This window comes from Chiloscyllium punctatum, chromosome 38, assembly GCF_047496795.1.
Source record: "Chiloscyllium punctatum isolate Juve2018m chromosome 38, sChiPun1.3, whole genome shotgun sequence".
Taxonomy (NCBI): Eukaryota; Metazoa; Chordata; class Chondrichthyes; order Orectolobiformes; family Hemiscylliidae; genus Chiloscyllium; species Chiloscyllium punctatum.
In genome coordinates this window covers 2658343-2677616 of record NC_092776.1, presented here as the reverse complement: position 1 = coordinate 2677616, position 19274 = coordinate 2658343, and the positions used below count along the sequence as shown (strand labels likewise).

Genomic DNA, 19274 nt, shown 5'->3' with positions numbered 1-19274 from the left:
GGATAGATCCCACCTGGATCTGGGGACATATCCAGCTTAATGCCTTTTAGAACACCCAACTCTTACTCCCTCCTTATGCCAACTTGCCTTCGAGTAATCAAACATCTATCCCTAACCTGAATATCCGTCATGTCCCTTTCCTCGCTGAACACCGATGCAAGGTACTCATTAAGAATCTCACCTATTTTCTCTGACTCCACATATAACTTTCCTTGAGTGGGCCAACCCATCTCTCGTTACCCTCTTGCTCCTTCTACATGAATAAAAGGCTTTGGGATTATCCTTAACCCTGTTTGCTAAAGATATCTCATGACCTCTTTTAGCCCTCTTAATACTTTGTTTCAGATTAGTCTGAGCTTTGTCTGTCTTCAGTCAACTAGACCTATGAATGCTTCCTTTTTCCTTTTAACTACTCTCAATTTCTCCTATCATCCATGGTTCCCTGATCTTGCCATTTCTATCCCTCATTTTTACAGGAACATGTCACTCCTGCACTCTAATCAACCTCTCTATTAAAAACCTCCTGCATATAAAATGTGGATCAACCTTCAAACAGGTATGGTTGGCCTTCCCCCAGTTTAGTACTCTTCCTTTACGACCACACTCATCTTTGTGCATGAGTATTCTAAAACTTGGGAATTATGATCATGATTCCCTAGCCACTTAATTTTAAACAAAACAGAATTTATTTACAATATTACTGAATGAAACACAAACAACAGAAAACAGAATACCGAAGAACATAACCTCTCTGAAAACCCAATGGATCATCCCAACCTTATGATAGTGTCCCAAATGCTTGGAAAAATGCCCATAAACACCCCTTGGCACAAAAGGAAAAATCAAACACAAGTTCTTCCCGGATAGAGAGAAAGAGTACCAGCATGGTACTCTTTGTTTCCAGCTGCTATTTTCACAGTACTGCTAAAAACGATACCAAACCAGAAAAAAGCTGAGCTGAGAGAACTAGCCACATTCCTTTCATTGTACAAGTGTTTTTTTAAAACTTGAAAGCCTTCTGCCCGAGGCAGCATCTGTTATCTATTATCAAATTGACCCGAAGACACGGTACCCTGGACTTTTTGGAGTCTGTTGTTTACGACCTCTCTGGAAAAAAAATTCCAAGGACTGCATAACGTTGTTAAAGGAGGAGCTTCATCACACCTGCCCCCCCCCTTTTAAAAAAAAAACAAAATCCAAAGATAGCTTCATTTTAAAACCCCTTAAAAAATGTTAGTACTCTTAAACATACATATACATTACATTGAGTCTAAACATGCAAGCATGCACAACTACATTACATTTCAGTCTGTTGTACTCTGCCACCGAACACCTCAGTTTCTCATTTGAATCTCGACAATGTGTCAGCAATCACGTTTTCTAATCCTATCATATACACAATTTTCAAATTGAATGGCTGTAACAACAAGCTCCATCTAAACAGTCTGGCATTTTTTGTCCTTTAATTTCTCCACAAACTTCAATGGGTTATGATCAGTGTATATGATTGTCTTAGAAACATTACTGGTAACATAAACACTGAAATGTTGTAATGCCAACACCAAGCTCTAAGTCATCTCCTCAACTGTCGAATATTTCTGCTGATGAATGTTCACCTTCCTGGACAGATACCTGATATGTCTTTCTATCATCCTGTCATCCTCCTGCAAGAGCACAGCACCAACACCCACATCACTTGCATCGATAGCCACCCTGAATGGCTTTGCCTAACTAGGTGTGGCTAATACTGGGGCAGTGGTTAACACAGCTTTCAGGCTGTCAAATGCCTTCTGACGGTCTGCTGTCCATTGAAAGTTTTTGTCTTTCTTTAGTAATTCAATGAGTGGAGCAGCCACAGTGCTAAAATTTAATCCAAATTTTCAATAAAATCCACTCAATCCCAGGAACCATAGTAATGCTCTTTTTGTTGATGGTATGAGAAACTCCCCAGTTATCTTTGTTTATGTATCCCGTGGGGCCATTTGTCGAAATCCAATAACATGGCCAAGGCAGGTGACTTGGACTTTAGCAAATTCACTTTTAGCCAGGTTTATCAACAAGCCTGCCTTCCGAAGTTAATCAACCTAGTCTGTTAAATGTTGTATATGTTCCTTCCATGTGTGACCAAAAATCATCAGGTCATCGATGTGTACGACACAGTTGAGTAATCTGGCAATGACATTATTGGCTAGTCTCTGAAATGTGGCTGGCACATTTTTCATGCCAAATGGCATGACTTTAGACTGATACAGTTCATTCAGCTTTACAAAAGTTGAAATAGCCTTTTGCTGTTTGTGACAAGTCCAACTTAGAGGTATAAGTTGCTTGTCCGACCACCTCAACACAGTCTTCCAAACACTGAATCGGATATGCATCCATCTTTGTAATTGCATTGACTTTGCAATAGTCCTCGCATAACCGTGGGGTACCATTTGGCTTTAGCACCATTACTATGGGTGAGCTGCAATCACTGTAACTCACTTTGATTGTGTCATCTTAGAGCATGCGTTTTTGAACCCATGCCAACTTGACGGTTATGCCGATAAGGATGTTGCTTAATTGGAACAGCATCTCCTATATCTACATCATGGATAATTAGATTAGTATTTCCCAGCTTATTTCCACTTATCTCCCCGTGTGACAGTAATAACTCTTTCAGGTAATTTCTATTTTCCTCTGGAAGGTAACTCAATAATGTATCCCATTTTTTTGACGCTTCCTCATTGTCCAATTTAATTTGAGGAATGTCCAGTTCAGAATCCTCTGTATTTTGTTCTTCCCTCTGTTGTAATCAACTTCTCTTCTTGCTTTCCTTCCCTGTCAAAATACCTTTTGAGCATATTCACATGACCCACTCTGTGAGGTTTCTTTCTGTCTGGAATCCTTATCAAGTAGTTCACCTCATTCAATTTCCTTTCTACTTGATAAAACCTTGCTTTTAAAGGTTCACCTATCACTGGAAGTAACACTAATACCTTGTACCTGACAGCATAATTGTGAATTTTTAATTTCTTGTCTGCTTCCTGTTTCATTGTATGCTGTGGTACTTTTAAATGCTGTCTAGCCAACTCCCTAGCTCTATTTAATCGTTCCCTAAAATATGATATAAAGTCCAAATATGTCCTCTCTGAATTCTGATTTACCAATTTCTCCTTAATCAATTTTTATGGTCATCTCACTACATGCCCAAAAACTAATTCAAATGGACTGAATTTGGTCGATTCATTTGGTGCATCTCTGGTCGCAAAAAGCATAAACAGAATTCCCTTATCCCAATCATCTGGATAGTCTTGACTATAAGCTGTCAACGTGGTCTTCAATGTCTGGTACCACCTTTCTAGCTCTCCCTGTGATTCTGGATGGTAAGCAGTAGATTTGAGTAGTTTTATTCCTAAACTGACCATAATTTTCTTGAATAATTTTGATGTGAAATTTGACCTTTGATCTGAATGTATCTCAGTTGGTAGTCCGTATCTAGTGAAAAATTTGACTAATCCTCCACTATCCTTTTAGCTGTAATCTTCTGTAATGGAACGGCCTCTGGAAATCTAGTTGACATATCCATTATTGTTAACAAATATTGATTCCCACTTTTTGTTTGAGGTAGGGGATCTACACAATCAATTAAGACTTGTTAAAGCTTCCTCAAATGCAGGAATAAAGGTGCAGGTTTTATTACTGCCTATGATTTTTTCAATTACCTGACGTGTATGTCACATCTGGCAAAATACAACTCCATCCTTGTGGAGTCCAGGCCAGTAAAAATGGTCTTGTATTTTCGCTCGAGTTTTCCTGACTCCTAAATGACCCCCATTTGCGCCATTTGCAACACCTCCTTTCTGTAACCCACTGGCAATATGATTTGATTCTGCCCACTTCTCATCTGCCTGAATATGTGATGGGCTCCATTTCCTCATTAAGATATATGGGCCAGGTGCTGGCAGGTGGGACTAAATTGGGTTGGGATATCAAGTTGGCATGGACAAGGTGGACTCGAGGGTCTGTTTCCGCGCTGTACATCTCTGACTCTATGACACCATTTTTAAGATCATAACATTCAGGGATACACTCTGATTCTTTTTCTATGTATGCCTTTTGATACAATTGCTTTAAGTTTTCATCTTTCTACTGTAATGCAGTTAATTTCTCTGATCTAAAGACGTCAGCTGTGTCATCTATCTGCTCCTGGCTTGTCTCAAACCTCTGATCAAACAGGGACTTTGCTAATTCCACTTCAACTTTCTTATCTGTACTCTTTGATCTCCCCGGTTTCAACTAGTGATTTTGTGACCTCGTTACTACACAGTCAGGAAAAGTCCCAGGATATATGACCTGCTATAATCCAGTTGCCTGAGTTTCCACTGGCTTTTTAACCACAGGAGGCAGCACTCCTACCGGTGAATCCACTATATCATTATCAAGGACCAGTTGCGTTCCTGGAGCTGAGAGTTTGTCCAGTACACCTACCACAAATTCTCCAGTCTTCACTGGACACTTCAACCTCACTTTACATAGTTGAGCACTTTGTGACTCACCACGAATTCCCATTACTAGTATCTTTTCTGACTATAGTCCTTCAAAAGTACATAATCTCCTCATCTTTCAGCATCACAGACTGCGAGAGTCCTGTGTCTCTTAATATATTAACTTCTTTACCTGCTGCTCCTGACCTATGCGAATAAACTTTATCTTCGCATGTATTTGGTTTAAGAAGATCTGGCATTTCCTCCTTAACCAACCTCTGATAGGCTGGTACATTCTGGTGCAGCTTTCTAGCCTCCACTGTGCTTTCCATGGCCACTCCAACAAAATTTACTGGCTTATCCTGTTTTCCTACATCTGGCTTTCCAGTGCTTCTCCTAACCCACCAACACAGTGATTTCATATGGCCTACTTTATTGGAGTGAAAACACTGGGGAGCTTTTTACCTTCTCTATCCCCTTCAAGGGTTTCCTTTTTACGCTGTGGTAAGTTATCCTGATGATCTTCACTGAGATCTACCTTTCCCTCTCCACACAAGGATTTCTTTCCCAGTTTCTATCCCTCACTGATTGAAATTGATTCCGGAAGCAAAACTTTGCTTCATGGACTTACTCATAACCATCAGCCATTTCAGCTGCTAATCTTTCCATTTTAACTTTCTGTTCTTCTACGTGAGTTCTCACTTCTTCAGAAAGTGAATTTTTGAACTCCTATGTGCCAGTTTCTGAAGTTCAAGCTCCTTCTCTTCCTTTCCTCCCTTGCCCTTTCCTTTTCTCTCTCTCCTCTCTCTTTTCTCTTTCCTCTGCTTTTAATGGTAAAGCTGCTTCATTTTCAGTTGAATTTTAGTCATCTCTAAAGATTCTGATGGTGTTTCCAGCAAATTTAAATGTTGAGCTATTGCTGTAATTATCTCTCCTCCCCTTAAGGAAGGAGGCAGCTCCAGCTGCAGCTTCTCTGCTCATTCCATCAGCTTGGCCTTCATCACCTTTTGGAAAAGCCCAAGGACATTTCTTCCATCCCCAGAAAACTCTTGGTGACTGAAAGAGCCATTGCTATCTCAAGCATTTTGTAAACCAATCGAATTCACCATGCAGAACAAAAGTCACCACCGCCTACCACTCGCTGCCTTTGAGTTCAACATCCCTAATCCCAAATCTGAACTATAGAACAAATCCCACAAAGAGCCCCCAATCTGTTACGGACTGGACCAGGCCAAACCCCTCAAAACATTTCAAGAAGGTACCCCAGACCCAAGCTTTGCTCGTTGTTTTAAGCAGGTGAAAAGTGGATATTCCAGGAGAGAATCAGCTGGTCAAACCACTTAGTTTTAAACAAAACAGAATTTATTTACAAAATTACTGATTGAAACACAAACAACAGTAAACAGAATACCGCATAACTTAACCTCTCTGAAAACCCAACGGATCATCCCGACTTAATGATAGTGTTCCAAATACTTGTGACAATCCCCATAAAGAACCCTTGGCACAAAAGGAAAAAAATCAAACACAAGTTCTTCCAGGATAGAAGTTGGAGAGAGTGAGAGAGAGTACCAGCCTCGACCTTGCATTGGGTGCAGCAGCTTTTTCATAGTACTGCCAAAAACCAATCCAAACAGAAAAGCTGAGCTGGGAGAACTGGCCACACCCCTTTCATTGTCTAAGTCGTCTTTTTAAACTTGAAAGCCTTCTGCCTGAAGCAGTGCCTGTTATCTATTATCAAATTGACCCTAAAATCATACACCCCAGACTTTTTGGACTCTGTCATTTACGACCTCCCTTGAAAACAAATGCCAATGACTGCATAACTTTTTTAAAGGAGCAGCTTCAACATATTTGAGGGTAGTTTATTGTCAATCGCATTGCTGGAATGAGTCTTGGGTCACAAGTAGCAAATCTAGAATTGAGCTGAAACCACAATTTCCAAGAAATGCCTTGTTTTTAAAAAGAAAAAGTTCAATGTCTTGTTCACTTATTTCCTTATTAAAATAAGGATATCTCCATGGAATTTAGAATAAATCACTTTTACCACAATCCTTCAAAAGTCAAGTTGTCAACCATGCGGTCTTGATAACAATCTCAACACCAGTTGTTGTTGTTAGTAGTAGTTATTTTACTTGTACTCTCTTGTTGGGGCCATTCAACAATAACAATATATCTTATATAGGGCCTTTTCACTTCTACAAGCTTTCAAAGCCTAATTACAGTAATGGTAATCATTTAGGTATGGGTTTGATTTTCCATTTATACAAGTCCTGTCAGAAACAAGAAAGGGAAGGGTTTGCATAAATATTGTCTTAAAATGTTTATCATACAATTAATTATTTTGAAACTATCCTTGTTGGTATATAAGTATTTTGCTTTGAGAAATCTGCCAGAAATAATAGCGAGGCGAATGACAAGTTAATTTTATTTTTTGGGGATATTTTTATTCAAAATGCCTCCTTCAAATAATAATTCTAAAACATAGCAACAATGCTGATAAGGTACTCATGAGTGAATTAGATTTTTCTCAGTGTTATGATGTGGTGCTGCTAGCTATAGGAAGAAGTTTTAGCCAGGGCAATGGGAGAACGCTGTTCAAATAATGTTTTAGGATTTTGAAATGTTATTTGAAAGGACTGGTTTAACACCTAGACCTCTATCCCACCCCCATTATGCAACTTTCCTTGAGTGCTGCACTAAAAAAGTTGCCTATGTTTATATGCTCCGGTCTGGCTTAAATATCTTCTGTTTCAGAAGCAAGATTTAATCATGTTAAAACTTGATGGTGAAGGAGTTAAAAACAAGAACAATTGACAGAGAAAGAGGCTTGATGAACCACAAGTAGGCATGAGTTACCAAATTAGATCAGGGTCAAAGATTCATGTATAGGTGATTTGGTCATGATTGGTTAGTATAGTCACATGTATGTATCTAGAATGTAATAGGGTAACCTAATTGTGTAAGTACACAAAATTGAATAGAGATGAGTGTGACCATGTCTAACGTCATGAATAGTAGGTATAAACAAACTGTTATCCTTAAAACAGTATAAAGCTGACGTATTGAAGTTGATCAAGGAGCTTGTATGTCATTTTATGTGGGTGCAACGCCCCTGCATATTTGGTTGACAGGGTGTATATGGACTTTAGTAAGGCATTTGCTAAGGTTCCACACGGTAGGCTATTGCACTAAATACGGAGTTTCAGGATTGAAGGTAATTTAGTGAATTGGATCAGAAACTGGCGAGCTGAAAGAAGACAGAGGGTGGTGGTTGATGGGAAATGTTCACCCTGGAGCTCCGTTACCAGTGGTATGCCGCAAGGATCTGTTTTGTGGCCATTGCTGTTGATCACTTTTTATAAATGATCTGGATGTGGGCATAGAAGGATGGGTTAGTAAATTTGAACATGACACTAAGGTAGGCAGTTTTGGATAGTGCCAAAGGATCTTGTGGGTTACAGAAGAACATAGATAAGATGCAGAGCTGGACTGAGAAGTGGCAAATGGAGTTTAATGCCAAAATGTGAGAGGTAGTTCACTTTGGAAGAAGTAACAGGAATGCAAAGTACTGGGCTAATGGTAAAATTTTTGGCAGTGGCGATGAACAGATTTGTGTCCAGGCGCAAACATCCCTGAAATTTGCCATCCAGGTTGATAGGGCTGTTAAGAAGGCATATATGGTGTTTTGGTGTTTATTGGTAGGAGGTTTGAGTTTCGGAGCCACAAAATCATGCATCAGCTATAGAAGAAGACACTGGTAAGGCTACACCTGGAGTGTTACTTGCAGTTCTGGTCACCACATAGGAAGGATGAGGAAACTTTGGAAAAGGTTGAGGAGATTTACTAGATTGTTGCCAGGTATGGAAGGAAGGTTTTATGAGGAAAGGCTGAGGGAACTGAGGCTATTTTCATTGGAGAGAAGAAGGTTAAGAGGTGACTTAATTGAGATGTATAAGATAATCAGAGGGTTCAGTCGGGTGGACAGTGAGAGCCTTTTTCCTCAGATGGTGAAGGATAGCACATGGGGACATAGATTTAAGATAGATATTAGGGGTAGTTTCTTCACTGAGTAGCAGAGACATAGAACGGCCTGCCTGCAACAGTACTGGACTCACTGAGTTAAGGGCATTGGACATACATATGGATAATAATGGAATGGTGTAGGTTAGATGGGCATCAGATTAATTTCACAGGTCAGCGCAACATCAAGGGCCGAAGGATCTGTACTGTGCTGTTATGTTCTATATGCTTGAATAAAGCACTGAACAAGGATGTTTGAGTTTTGTTAGTCCCCATGGATCAAAGGCTTCTTGAACTCCCTTTTCAAGTTCCTCTTCACCCACCTTGGCTCACTCTCTGCCTTTGTGGGCCATTTTTTTCTGGAATAAGCCAAAGGGAGGGACTAAGTGAGATGAAACTGTTTATAGCAGTTAGTGCTGGAGAACGGTGGTGTGGTGTACCCATAGAGTGAGTAGGCAATGCAGAAGGATTACTTGTGTTACTGGTTGGAGATCCATGCTTTGAATGATTCACTTGATCTTCAGGTGGGGACAGCATCTAGCTCAGCTGTGGTGCATCTAAGGTGAAATGGACTGCCGGCATTTCAATATCAAGGAAAAAATAACCACCTAGATTTGGTATTCACTTGGTCCCAATATGCATGACATGTAAGCAAAAGAGAGTATGAAGAGAAAGAATGGAAAACTATTCGACTGGTATAAAAGAAAAGCTTTGATTAGATTAGATTCCCTACAGTGTGGAAACAGGCCCTTTGGTCCAACAAGTCCACCCAGACCCATTCCCCTAATTTGTATTTACCCCTGCACTTATCACTATGGACAATTTAGCATGGCCAATTCACCTGACCTGCACATCTTTGGATTGTGGGAGGAAACTGGAGCACCTGGAGGAAAACCACACAGACATGGAAAGAATGTGCAAACTCCACACAGACACAGTCGACCTGAGGTGGGAATCGAACCCAGGTCCCTGGCACTGTGAGGCAGCAGTACTAACCACTGAGCCACAGTGCTGCCCGTTTTTCTAAAGTGCCACCTAATGCAATGAGAGATTCATTCTACAGTGATTGTTTTTCTTGAAAGTATTGGACAACGTTTGTCCGGGATACAACATATTCCATTCCCCAGTGTGCAGAGAGTCCGAGAGATGTACAGCGTGGAAACAAACCCTTTGGTCCAACCCGTCCATGCCGACCCTTCTGGCACAAAATTCAAAATCAGTTTTTCACAAAGATTCCCTTCATTCAAGTCTTCATGTAGCCTTTTAACTAATGGACCTAGCTGTTGATAAGTTTCTGAATATATTTGGACATTATCCTAGAACAGCATGTTATGGATCTGACCAAGAATCTCACTACCTGGGATCTGGTGAGAAATAACAAGGCAGGTTTATGAAACAATCTCAGTGTAAAAGTATTCTCGAGAAAACAAGTCACCATGATCAACAGAATTTAGTATTCAGTTTGAGAATGAGAAACTTGGGTCAGAAACAACTGTGTTAAATTTTAAGTAGGAGCAGCTACGTCAGGATAAGGGCAAAATGGGCTGGAGTGAATTGGAAAAGGAGTTTAGTAGAAAAGAGGGTTGAGGAACATTGGCCAGATATTTAAGGAAATAGTCATCAGTCACAGCAAAGATATATCCCACTGAGGAGAAACAACTCTAAGGTGAAAAACTGGCCAGGGTTTAAAAAAACATATGCAATATGGCAAAGATTAGTGTTAAACTGAAGGATTATAAAAATTTTAAAAGTCTAGGAAAGTTGACCAAAAATAATTAAAAGGGAGAAACTAGCTATAATCTCAAAATAGATAGTAAGAGCTTCTTTAAATATGTTTAAAAAAAATAAGAGAGGCCAAAGTGAACATGAGAGAATTAGAGAATGAGGTAGGGGAAACAATAATGGAGAACCAAGAAATGAACCAGGGGAGTTGAAAAATACTTGGCAACAGTCTTTGCAGTCAACAGTGTTAATAGCATTCCAAAAATACTAAATAATCAAAGCTTAAAAAATGGATGGATGAGAGAGGAAACAAGCACCACTTGAGGTAACAAGCATGATAGGTAAAGGGAATAATTAGATGTAATATATTTGGACTTGCAAAAGATGTTTGATGTACTACACAAGACTACTGATAAGAGATAATATACTATTCCCTACATGTTGGGCAGAGATCGAAGATTGGCTAAGTAGTAGAAAACGGGGTTGGGATAAAGGAGGTTCAGAATGGCAACTTGTAACCATCATAGTGTCGCAGGTAGCAGTGTTGGGGCCTTAATTATTTACAACATATATGACTTTAGATGATGGTGGGAATATATTATTGTGACACTTGAGGATGACACAAAAACAGGTGGGACAACAGAGTGAGGATGACACAAAGGGTTAACACAGAGATAAAGATAGGTTGAGTGAGTGGACAAAAACTTGGCAGATGGAATATAATGTAGGATAATGTGAACTTATGCACCTTTGCATTAAGAATAGAAGAGCTGGAGTTTGGTTAATTGAGGAATGAAAGATGCAGTACAAGGAGATTTGAGGATCCTCCTACTTGAATCACAAATAGCTAGCATCCACGTTCACTGGATAAGTAGGAAGGCAATTAGACTGTTGGTCTTCATTTCAAAGATAATAGAATGTAAATTTTGGGAGATCTTGGTAAAACTTTATAAGGCACTAGCCAAAGCACAACTGGAATACAAGCAACTCCACCATCCCATGGCTGAATACTTTAAGTTCCTCCCCACTCTGCCAAGGACATGCAGGTGCTGGGCCGCCGCCTCCATTGTCAAACCCTAACCACTCAATGCCTGGAGGAAGGACGCCTCATCTTCCACCTTGGGGCCCTCCAATCACACGGGATCAATGTGGAATTCACTAGTTTCCTCATTTCCCCTTCCCCCACCTTTATCCTAGATCAACCTTCCAGCTCTGCACCGCCCTCATGACCTGTCCTACCTGTTCATCTGGGAGAAATTGAGGACTGCAGATACTGGAGATCAGAACGGAGTGTGTGGTGCTGGAAATTGTAGGTGGCGGAGCTGACAGACAGGCATATTTGGTGCCCATGCGGGTGCCCTTGGCTACTCCTTTTGTCTGGAGGAAGTGGGAGGATTTGAAGGAGAAATGTTGAGGGTGAGGACCAGTTCAGCCAAATGAATAAGTGTGACAGTGGAAGGGTACTGGTGGGGACATCAGGAGAGGAAGAAACAGAGGGGTCCACCAGCTACAAATGGACACCACCACCAGTGATATATTTCCCTCCCCACCCCTATCTGCTTTCCGTTCTCTTCATGACTACCTGGTTAGGTCCATGCCACCTAACAACACATCCTCCCCTCCTGGCACCTTCCCCTGCCACCGCAGGAATTGCAAAACCTGTGCCCACACCACCTCCCTCACCTCTGTTGAAGGCCCTAAAGAGCCTTCCACATCCATCAAAGTTTCACCTGCACATCCACAAATGTCATTTATTGTATCTCTTGTTCCCAATGTGGTCTCCTTTTACATTGAGGAGACTGCAGAGCACTTTCGGGAACATCTCCGGGACACCCGCACCAATCAACCCCACTGGCCTGTGGCCGAACATTTCGACTCCCCCTCCCACTCTGCCGAGGACATGCAGGTCCCAGACCTCTTCCATCGCCATTCCCTCACCACCCGATGCCTGGAGGAAGACCGCCTCATCTTCCGTGTCGGGACGCTTCAACCCTAGGGCATCAATGTGGACTTCACCAATTTCCTCATTTCTTTCTCTCCCCCCCCCCCCCTCCCCCCCCCACCAAATTACCCCAGTTCTAACCTTCCAACTCAGCACTGTCCCCATGACCTGTCCTACCTGCCAATCTTCCTTCCCACCTATCCACTCCACCCTCCTCTCTACCTATCACCTTCACTCCCATTTCCATCCATCTATTGCTACCTTCTCCCCGCCTCAACCCCACCCCTCTTCTATTTATCTTTCCACCCCGGAGGCTTCCAGCCTCATTCCTGAGGAAGGGTTTCTGCCCAAAAGTCAATTCTCCTGTTCCTCAGATGCTGCCTGACCTGCAGTGCTTTTTCAGCACCACACTCTCTACCTGTCCATCTTCCTTCCCACCTAACAATTCCACCCTCCTCTCCAACCTCCACCACCCCCGCCCCCCCCCCCCCCCAGCCCCATTTAGTTCTCTTACTCTCTTGGCTCACAAGCCTCATTCCTGATGAAGGGCTTATGCCCAAAACATCGATTCTCCTCCTCCTCCTCTGATGCTGCCTGACCTGTTGTGTTTTTCCACCTTTAACTCTGGTACTCCAGCATCTGCAGTCCTCAATTTCTCCTGGAATACTGTGCAGTTCTGGTCAATTTATCCAAGGAAAGATATACTGGCATTGGAGCTGGCCCAGAGAAGATTCTCTGTTTTTCCATTAGAGGTTAGAAGAAGGAGAAAAACTTATTGAAACATACCAGGTTCTTTGGGGACTTGAGAAGCTGTTTTCTTGTAATGAAAGAGTTTGGGGCCAGAGGGCATGATCTCAGCAAGGGCAAGAAGGATGGATTACACCTGAATCAGAAGGGGACTAAGAAATTGACAGGAAGATTTGCTGGAGCTGTTTGGGAGGATTTAAGCAAGTAAGGATTTGGGGGTGGGGGGAAGGTGCGGGTGGGAGAGAACCCAGCGAGATATTGAGAAAAGAGATCAATCTGAGACTGGTACAGTTGAGAAAAGAAGCAAGTCAAACAGGGCAGTTCTTTTTAACTTTCCTAATATAGACTGGGACTGCCATAGTGTTAAGGGATTATATGGAGAGGAATTTGTTGAGAGCATACAAGAAAATTTTCTGAGTCAGTATGTGGATATACCTACGAGAAAAGGTGCAAAACCTGACCGACTCTGGCATGGCAGGTGACTGAGGTGTCAGTTTGGGAGCACTTTGGGGCCAGCGATCATAATTCTATTAGTTTTGACATTGTGATGGAAAACAATAGACCAGATCTAACATTTGAAGTTCTACATTGGAGGAAGACTAATTTTGATGGTATTCGGCAAGAACTTTTAAAAGCTGATTGTGGGTACAGATATTCACAAGTAAAGGGACAGCTGGAAAATGGGAAGCCTTCAGAAATGAGATCACGAGTGTCCAGAGACAGTATATTCCTGTTAGGGTGAAAGGAAGGGCTGATAGGAAATGCTGGATGACTATAGAATTGAGGGTTTGGTTAAGAAAAAGGAAACATATGTCAGATGTAGACAGGAAAGATCGAGTGAATCCTTAAGAGTATAAAGGCTGTAGGAGTGTACTTAAGTGGGAAATCAGGAGGGCGAAAAGGGGACCTGAGATAGCTTTGGCAAATAGGGTTAAGGAGAATCCCAAGGGTTTTTACAAATACATTAAGGACAAAAGGGTACCTGGGGAGCAGATAAGGCCCTTCAAAGGTCAGCAAGGCAGCTTTGTGTGGAACCACAGGAGATGGAGGAGATACGAAATGAGTATTTTGCATCAGTGTTTACTGTGGAGAAGGACATGGAAGATATAGAATATAGGGAAATAGATGGTGACATCTTGAAAAATGTTCATATTACAGAGGAGGAAGTGCTGAATGTCTGGAAGTACATAAAGGTTGATAAATCCCCAGGACCTGATCACGTGTACCCTAAAACTTTGTGGGAAGCTAGAGAAGTGATTGCTGGGCCACTTGCTGAGATATTTGCATCACTGATAGTCACAGGTGAGGTGCCAGAAGATGGGAGGTTAGCCAAAGGGTTACCATTAAATAAGAAAGGTGGTAAGGGCAAGCCAGGAAATGAAAGACCGGTGTGCCTGCCGTCTGTGATGGGCAAGTTGTTAGAAAGGCAAGGACTGATTCAGGATAGTCAGCATGGCTTTGTGCATGGGAAATCATGTCTCACACACTTGATTGAGTTTTTGAAAAAGTAACAGAGTGGATTGATGAGGGCAGAGACGTGGGCATGATCTATATGGACTTCAGTAAGGCGTTTGCCAAGGTTCCCCATGGGAGTCTGTTTGGCAAGGTTAGATCTCATGGAATACAGGGAGCACTAGCCATTTGGATACAGAACTGGCTCGAAGGTAGAAGACAGAGGGTGGTGGTGGAGGGTTGTTTTTCAGACTGGAGCCCTGTGACCCCTGGAGTGCCACAAGGATCAGTGATGGGTCCACTACTTTTCGTCATTTATATAAATGATTTGGATATGCACGTAGGAGATATAGTTAGTAAGTTTGCAGATGACACCAAAATTGGAGGTATAGCGGATAGCGAAGAAGGTTACCTCAGATTACAACGGGATCTTGATCAGATGGGTCTGAGAAATGACAGATGAGTTTAATTTTGATAAATGTGAGGTGCTGCATTTTGGGAAAGCAAATCAGGGCAGGACTGATACACTGAATGGTAAAGTCCTGGGGAGTGTTGCTGAACAGAGAGACCTTGGAATGCAGGTTCATAGCTCCTTGAAAGTAGAGTCACAGGCAGATAGGATAGCGAAGAAGATGTTTGGTATGCTTTCCTTTATTGGTCAGAGCATCAAGTATAGGACTTGGGAGGTCATGTTGCAGGTTTTTAGGACATTGATTAGTCCACTGTTGGAATATTGCATGCAGTTCTAGTCTCCTTCCTATCGGAAGGATGTTGTGAAACTTGAAAGGGTTCAGAAAAGATTTACAAGGATGTTGCCAGGGTTAGAGGATCTGAGCTATAGGGAGAGGCTGAATAGGCCGGGTCTGTTTTCCCTCGATCGTCGAAGGCTGAGGGGTGACATTATAGAGGTTTATATAATCATGAGGGGCATGAATAGGATAAATAGACAAAATCTTTTCCCTGGGCTTGGGGAGTCCAGAACTGGGGGGCATAAGTTTAGGGTGAGAGGGGAAAGGTATAAAAGAGACCTAAGGGGCAACCAAAGCAAGTGGTGGAGGCTGGTACGATTGCAACATTTAAGAGGCATCTGGATAAGTGAATAGGAAAGGTTTAGAGGGATATGGGCCAAGTGCTGGCAAATGGGACTGGATTAGGTTGGGATATCTGGTCGGCATGGACAAGTTGGACCAAAGGGTCTGCTTCTGTGCTGTTCATGTCTATGACTCTCTGACCCTAAGTAAGATAGATGAAGATTTTTTTTCTTTCTGTCAGACAGTAGTTAATCTGTAAAATTCTTTATGCCAGATGGTCGTCAAGGCTGAGTCAATTGGTGTATTCAAAGTCTGTGACATAGATTTTAATCAGTAAGGGAAGCAAGTGTCTTCTGGAAAAGGCAGGAAAAAGGAATTGAGGATTATCAGATCAAACATAATCTCATTGAAAGACGTAGTGGACTCAATGGGCCAAACAGTCTGCTTCTGTTCAAATGTTTATACTATGTGTATTCTGGACAAAGTCTTACTTTGTACAATGACACACCTTTTGAGAATTATCTGTACAGTGACATTACATTGGTGATTAATAAATTTTATTTAAAATGAAATATTTTGAAATCTTAATTTTCTTTCTCTTAGGTCAGAGTGAGCAAAGAACAGGAACATTTTCTCATTATTCCTAAGGGCCTCTCATATGCTGAAGCCACTGCTTCCAACCTTGTAAGTTTGCACATATCTTTTATATAATTGTTCCTTTTTCAAAGGTTCTATGATAAATAATTGGAAATGTATGAATTTTTACTAAGGTGGACAAAGTTACAAATCACACAACACCAGGTTATAGTCCAACAGATTTATTTGGAAGCACTAGCTTTCGGAGTGCTACTCCTCCTTCAGGTGGTTGTGTAGCAGGACCACAAGACTCAGAATTTATAGCAAAATATTACAGTGTCATGCAAGTACAATGATATATTGAATAAACCTCGATTGTTCTAGAGTCATAGAGATGTACAACATGGAAAAAGACCCTTCCATCCAACTCGTCCATGCCGACCAGATATTCCAACCCAATCTAGTCCCACCTGCCAGCACCTGGCACATATTCCTCCAAACTCTTCCTATTCATATATCCATCCAAATGCCTCTTAAATGTTGCAATTGTACCAGCCTCCACTACTACTTCTGGAAGTTCATTCCATACACCCTCTGCATGAAAAAGTTGCCCCTTGGGTCTCTTTTATATCTTTCTCTCTCTCGCCCTAAACCTATGCCCTCTAGTTCTGGACTCACCCACCTCAGGGAAAAGACCTTGTCTATTTATCCTATCCATGCCCCTCATGATTTTATAAACCTCTATAAGGTCACCCGTCAACCTCCGACACTCCAGGGAAACAGCCCCAGCCTATTCAACCTCTCTCTAGAGCTCAAATCCTCCAACCCTGGCAACATCCTTGTAGATCTTTCCTGAACCCTTTCAAGTTTCACAACATAGTGACCTAACCAATGTCCTGTACACAGGCAACATGACCTCCCAACTGCTATACTCAATACTCTGACCAATAAAGGAAAGCATACCAAACGCCGCCTTCACTATCCTATCGACCTGTGACTCCACTTTCAAGGAGTTATGAACCTGCACTCCAAGGTCTCTTTGTTCAGCAACACACCCTAGGACCTTACCATTAAGTGTATCATCCTGCCCTGATTTGCTTTCTCAAAATGCAGCACCTCGCATTTATCTGAATTAAACTCCATCTGCCACTTCTCGGCCCATTGGTTCATCTGATCAAGATCCCATTGTAATCTGAGGTAACCTTCTTCGTTGTCCACTACACCTCCAATTTTGGTGTCATATGCAAACTTAGTAACTATACCTCTTATGCTCGCATCCAAATCATTGATATAAATGGTGAAAAGTAGTGGACCCAGCACCGATCCTTCTGGCACTCCACTGGTCACAGGTCTCCAATCTGAAAAGCAACCCTCCACCACCATCCTCTGTCTTCTACCTTCGAGCCAGTTCTGTATCCAAATGGCTCGTGCTCTCTGTATTCCATGAGATCTAACCTTGCTAAGCAGTCTCCCATGGGGAACCTTGTTGAACGCCTTACTGAAGTCCATATAGATCACACCTACTGCTCTACCCTCCTCAATCCTCTTGTTACAACAGAATGAGTAAAAACTGCTGGTATTGGAATAAATCTTGACTCACTGGTTATTGAACATCTTGCTAATCACTCTTCAACACATAATGCTAATTGTAAAGCACTTCATGCTGGAGGGAACTCCGAGAAGTTGAATTTTCAACTTTCTCCAGCTTCTCACTTTTCTCTTCAACTTGTTCACAAGACCCGTTTCCTGCTGTCTCAACCCTATTCCTGCTAAATTACTAAGTTATTCCCGTTCATGTACTGTACCTCTCTTTCAAATATACCTTTATCACTGTTGTCCACAAAAGCCCACCTCCATTCTTGCATAATACTGCTCCATTTTTAACCTTTGTTTGTCCTTGAATAAATCATATGTATCTCTATCTGTCTTTCTTGTTCTCTCTCTCCTCCTTTCCCACCTCCCTAAACAAATTGGCACCCATTTTTCAGTGCATTCCACTTTTCAGTCAGATTTCCGTTGCTACCACAGCACCAAGACAGCTTATCAAAGTCATTATAGAACTGCAGATATGATTGTTGCAATGGTAAAATTTTCTTTGCTTTTCTCAATCTGTCTGCAGCTTTTGACATGGTTGTACAATCCTCTTGCAGTGCTTCTTTACTGTCATCCAAAGGGTAGAGACTGGACTGACTTAGTTCTCTTCTTATCTGCTTCACTTTAACCAGAGAATCAGCTGCAATCCCCAAGGATCTGTCCTACTCTTATTCTTCTCATTTATATGCTGCCTGTCAAGGACACCATAGAGTCGTACAACATGGAAACAGACACTTCAGTCCAACCAGTGGACACCATCCATGTTCCCAAAGTAAACTAGTCCCACCTGCCTGTGCTTGACCCATATCCTTCCAAACCTTTTCTATTCATGAACTTTTCCAAACATCTTTTAACTGTTGTAATGGTTCCTGCATCCACCACTTTCTTTGGCAGTTCATTTCACACACAAATCACTCTCTACAATTTTTAGAAGGTTGCCCCTCTTTCTTTTTAAATCTTTCTCTTCTCACTTTAAAAATATACTCTCTGACTTTGAACTCCCTCACCCTAGGGAAAAGGCCCTTCTCTACGTCCCTCGTCATTTTATAAACCTCAAGGTCTCCCCTCAACCCTCCAGTGAAAAAATTTCGAGCCTTTCCAGTCTATTTTTATACTGTGTCTCAAACTCTCCATTCCCAGCAACATCCTGGTAACTCTTTTCTAAACCCTGTCCAGTTTAAGAATATCCTTCCTATAAAAGGGTGACCATTATAATAAACCTTCATTTTAAAATTGTCATCCTCGTTTAAATTACTCCATTGCCTTGACCTTTGTGGCCACTACAACCTTCTGTATTTTGTCTTCCTCCATTTCTGGCCCCTTAAGTATTCTCATTTTCATTATTAGACAATAGACAATAGATGCAGGAGTAGGCCATTCAGCCCTTTGAGCCTGTACCGCCATTCAATATGATCATGACTGATCATTCCCAATCAGTATCCTGTTCCAGCCTTATCTCCATAACCCTTGACTCCACTATCTTTAAGAGCTCTATCCAATTCTTTCTTAAATGAATCCAGAGACTGGGCCTCCACTGCCCTCTGGGGCAGAGCATTCCACACAGCCACCACACTCTGGGTGAAGTAGTTTCTCCTCATCTCTGTCCTAAATGGTCTACCCCGTATTTTTAAGTTGTGTCCTCTGGTTCGGCACTCCCCCATCAGTGGAAATATGTTTCCTCCTGCTAGAGTGTCCAATCCTTTCATAATCCTATACGTTTCAATC

The 19274-nt window shown here is 41.8% G+C and overlaps 1 protein-coding gene across 4 annotated transcripts in view; it reads left to right on the top strand.

The window, feature by feature from the left end:
• The window catches only part of add3a (adducin 3 (gamma) a), a 276962-nt gene that overhangs the window by 197966 nt on the left and 59722 nt on the right, over positions 1-19274 (top strand). For all 4 annotated transcript variants that reach the window (XM_072557054.1, XM_072557056.1, XM_072557053.1 and 1 more), the window contains one exon: positions 15984-16064. In XM_072557054.1, coding sequence (XP_072413155.1) covers positions 15984-16064 — 81 coding nt within the window. The remainder of the gene's footprint in view (positions 1-15983; positions 16065-19274) is intronic.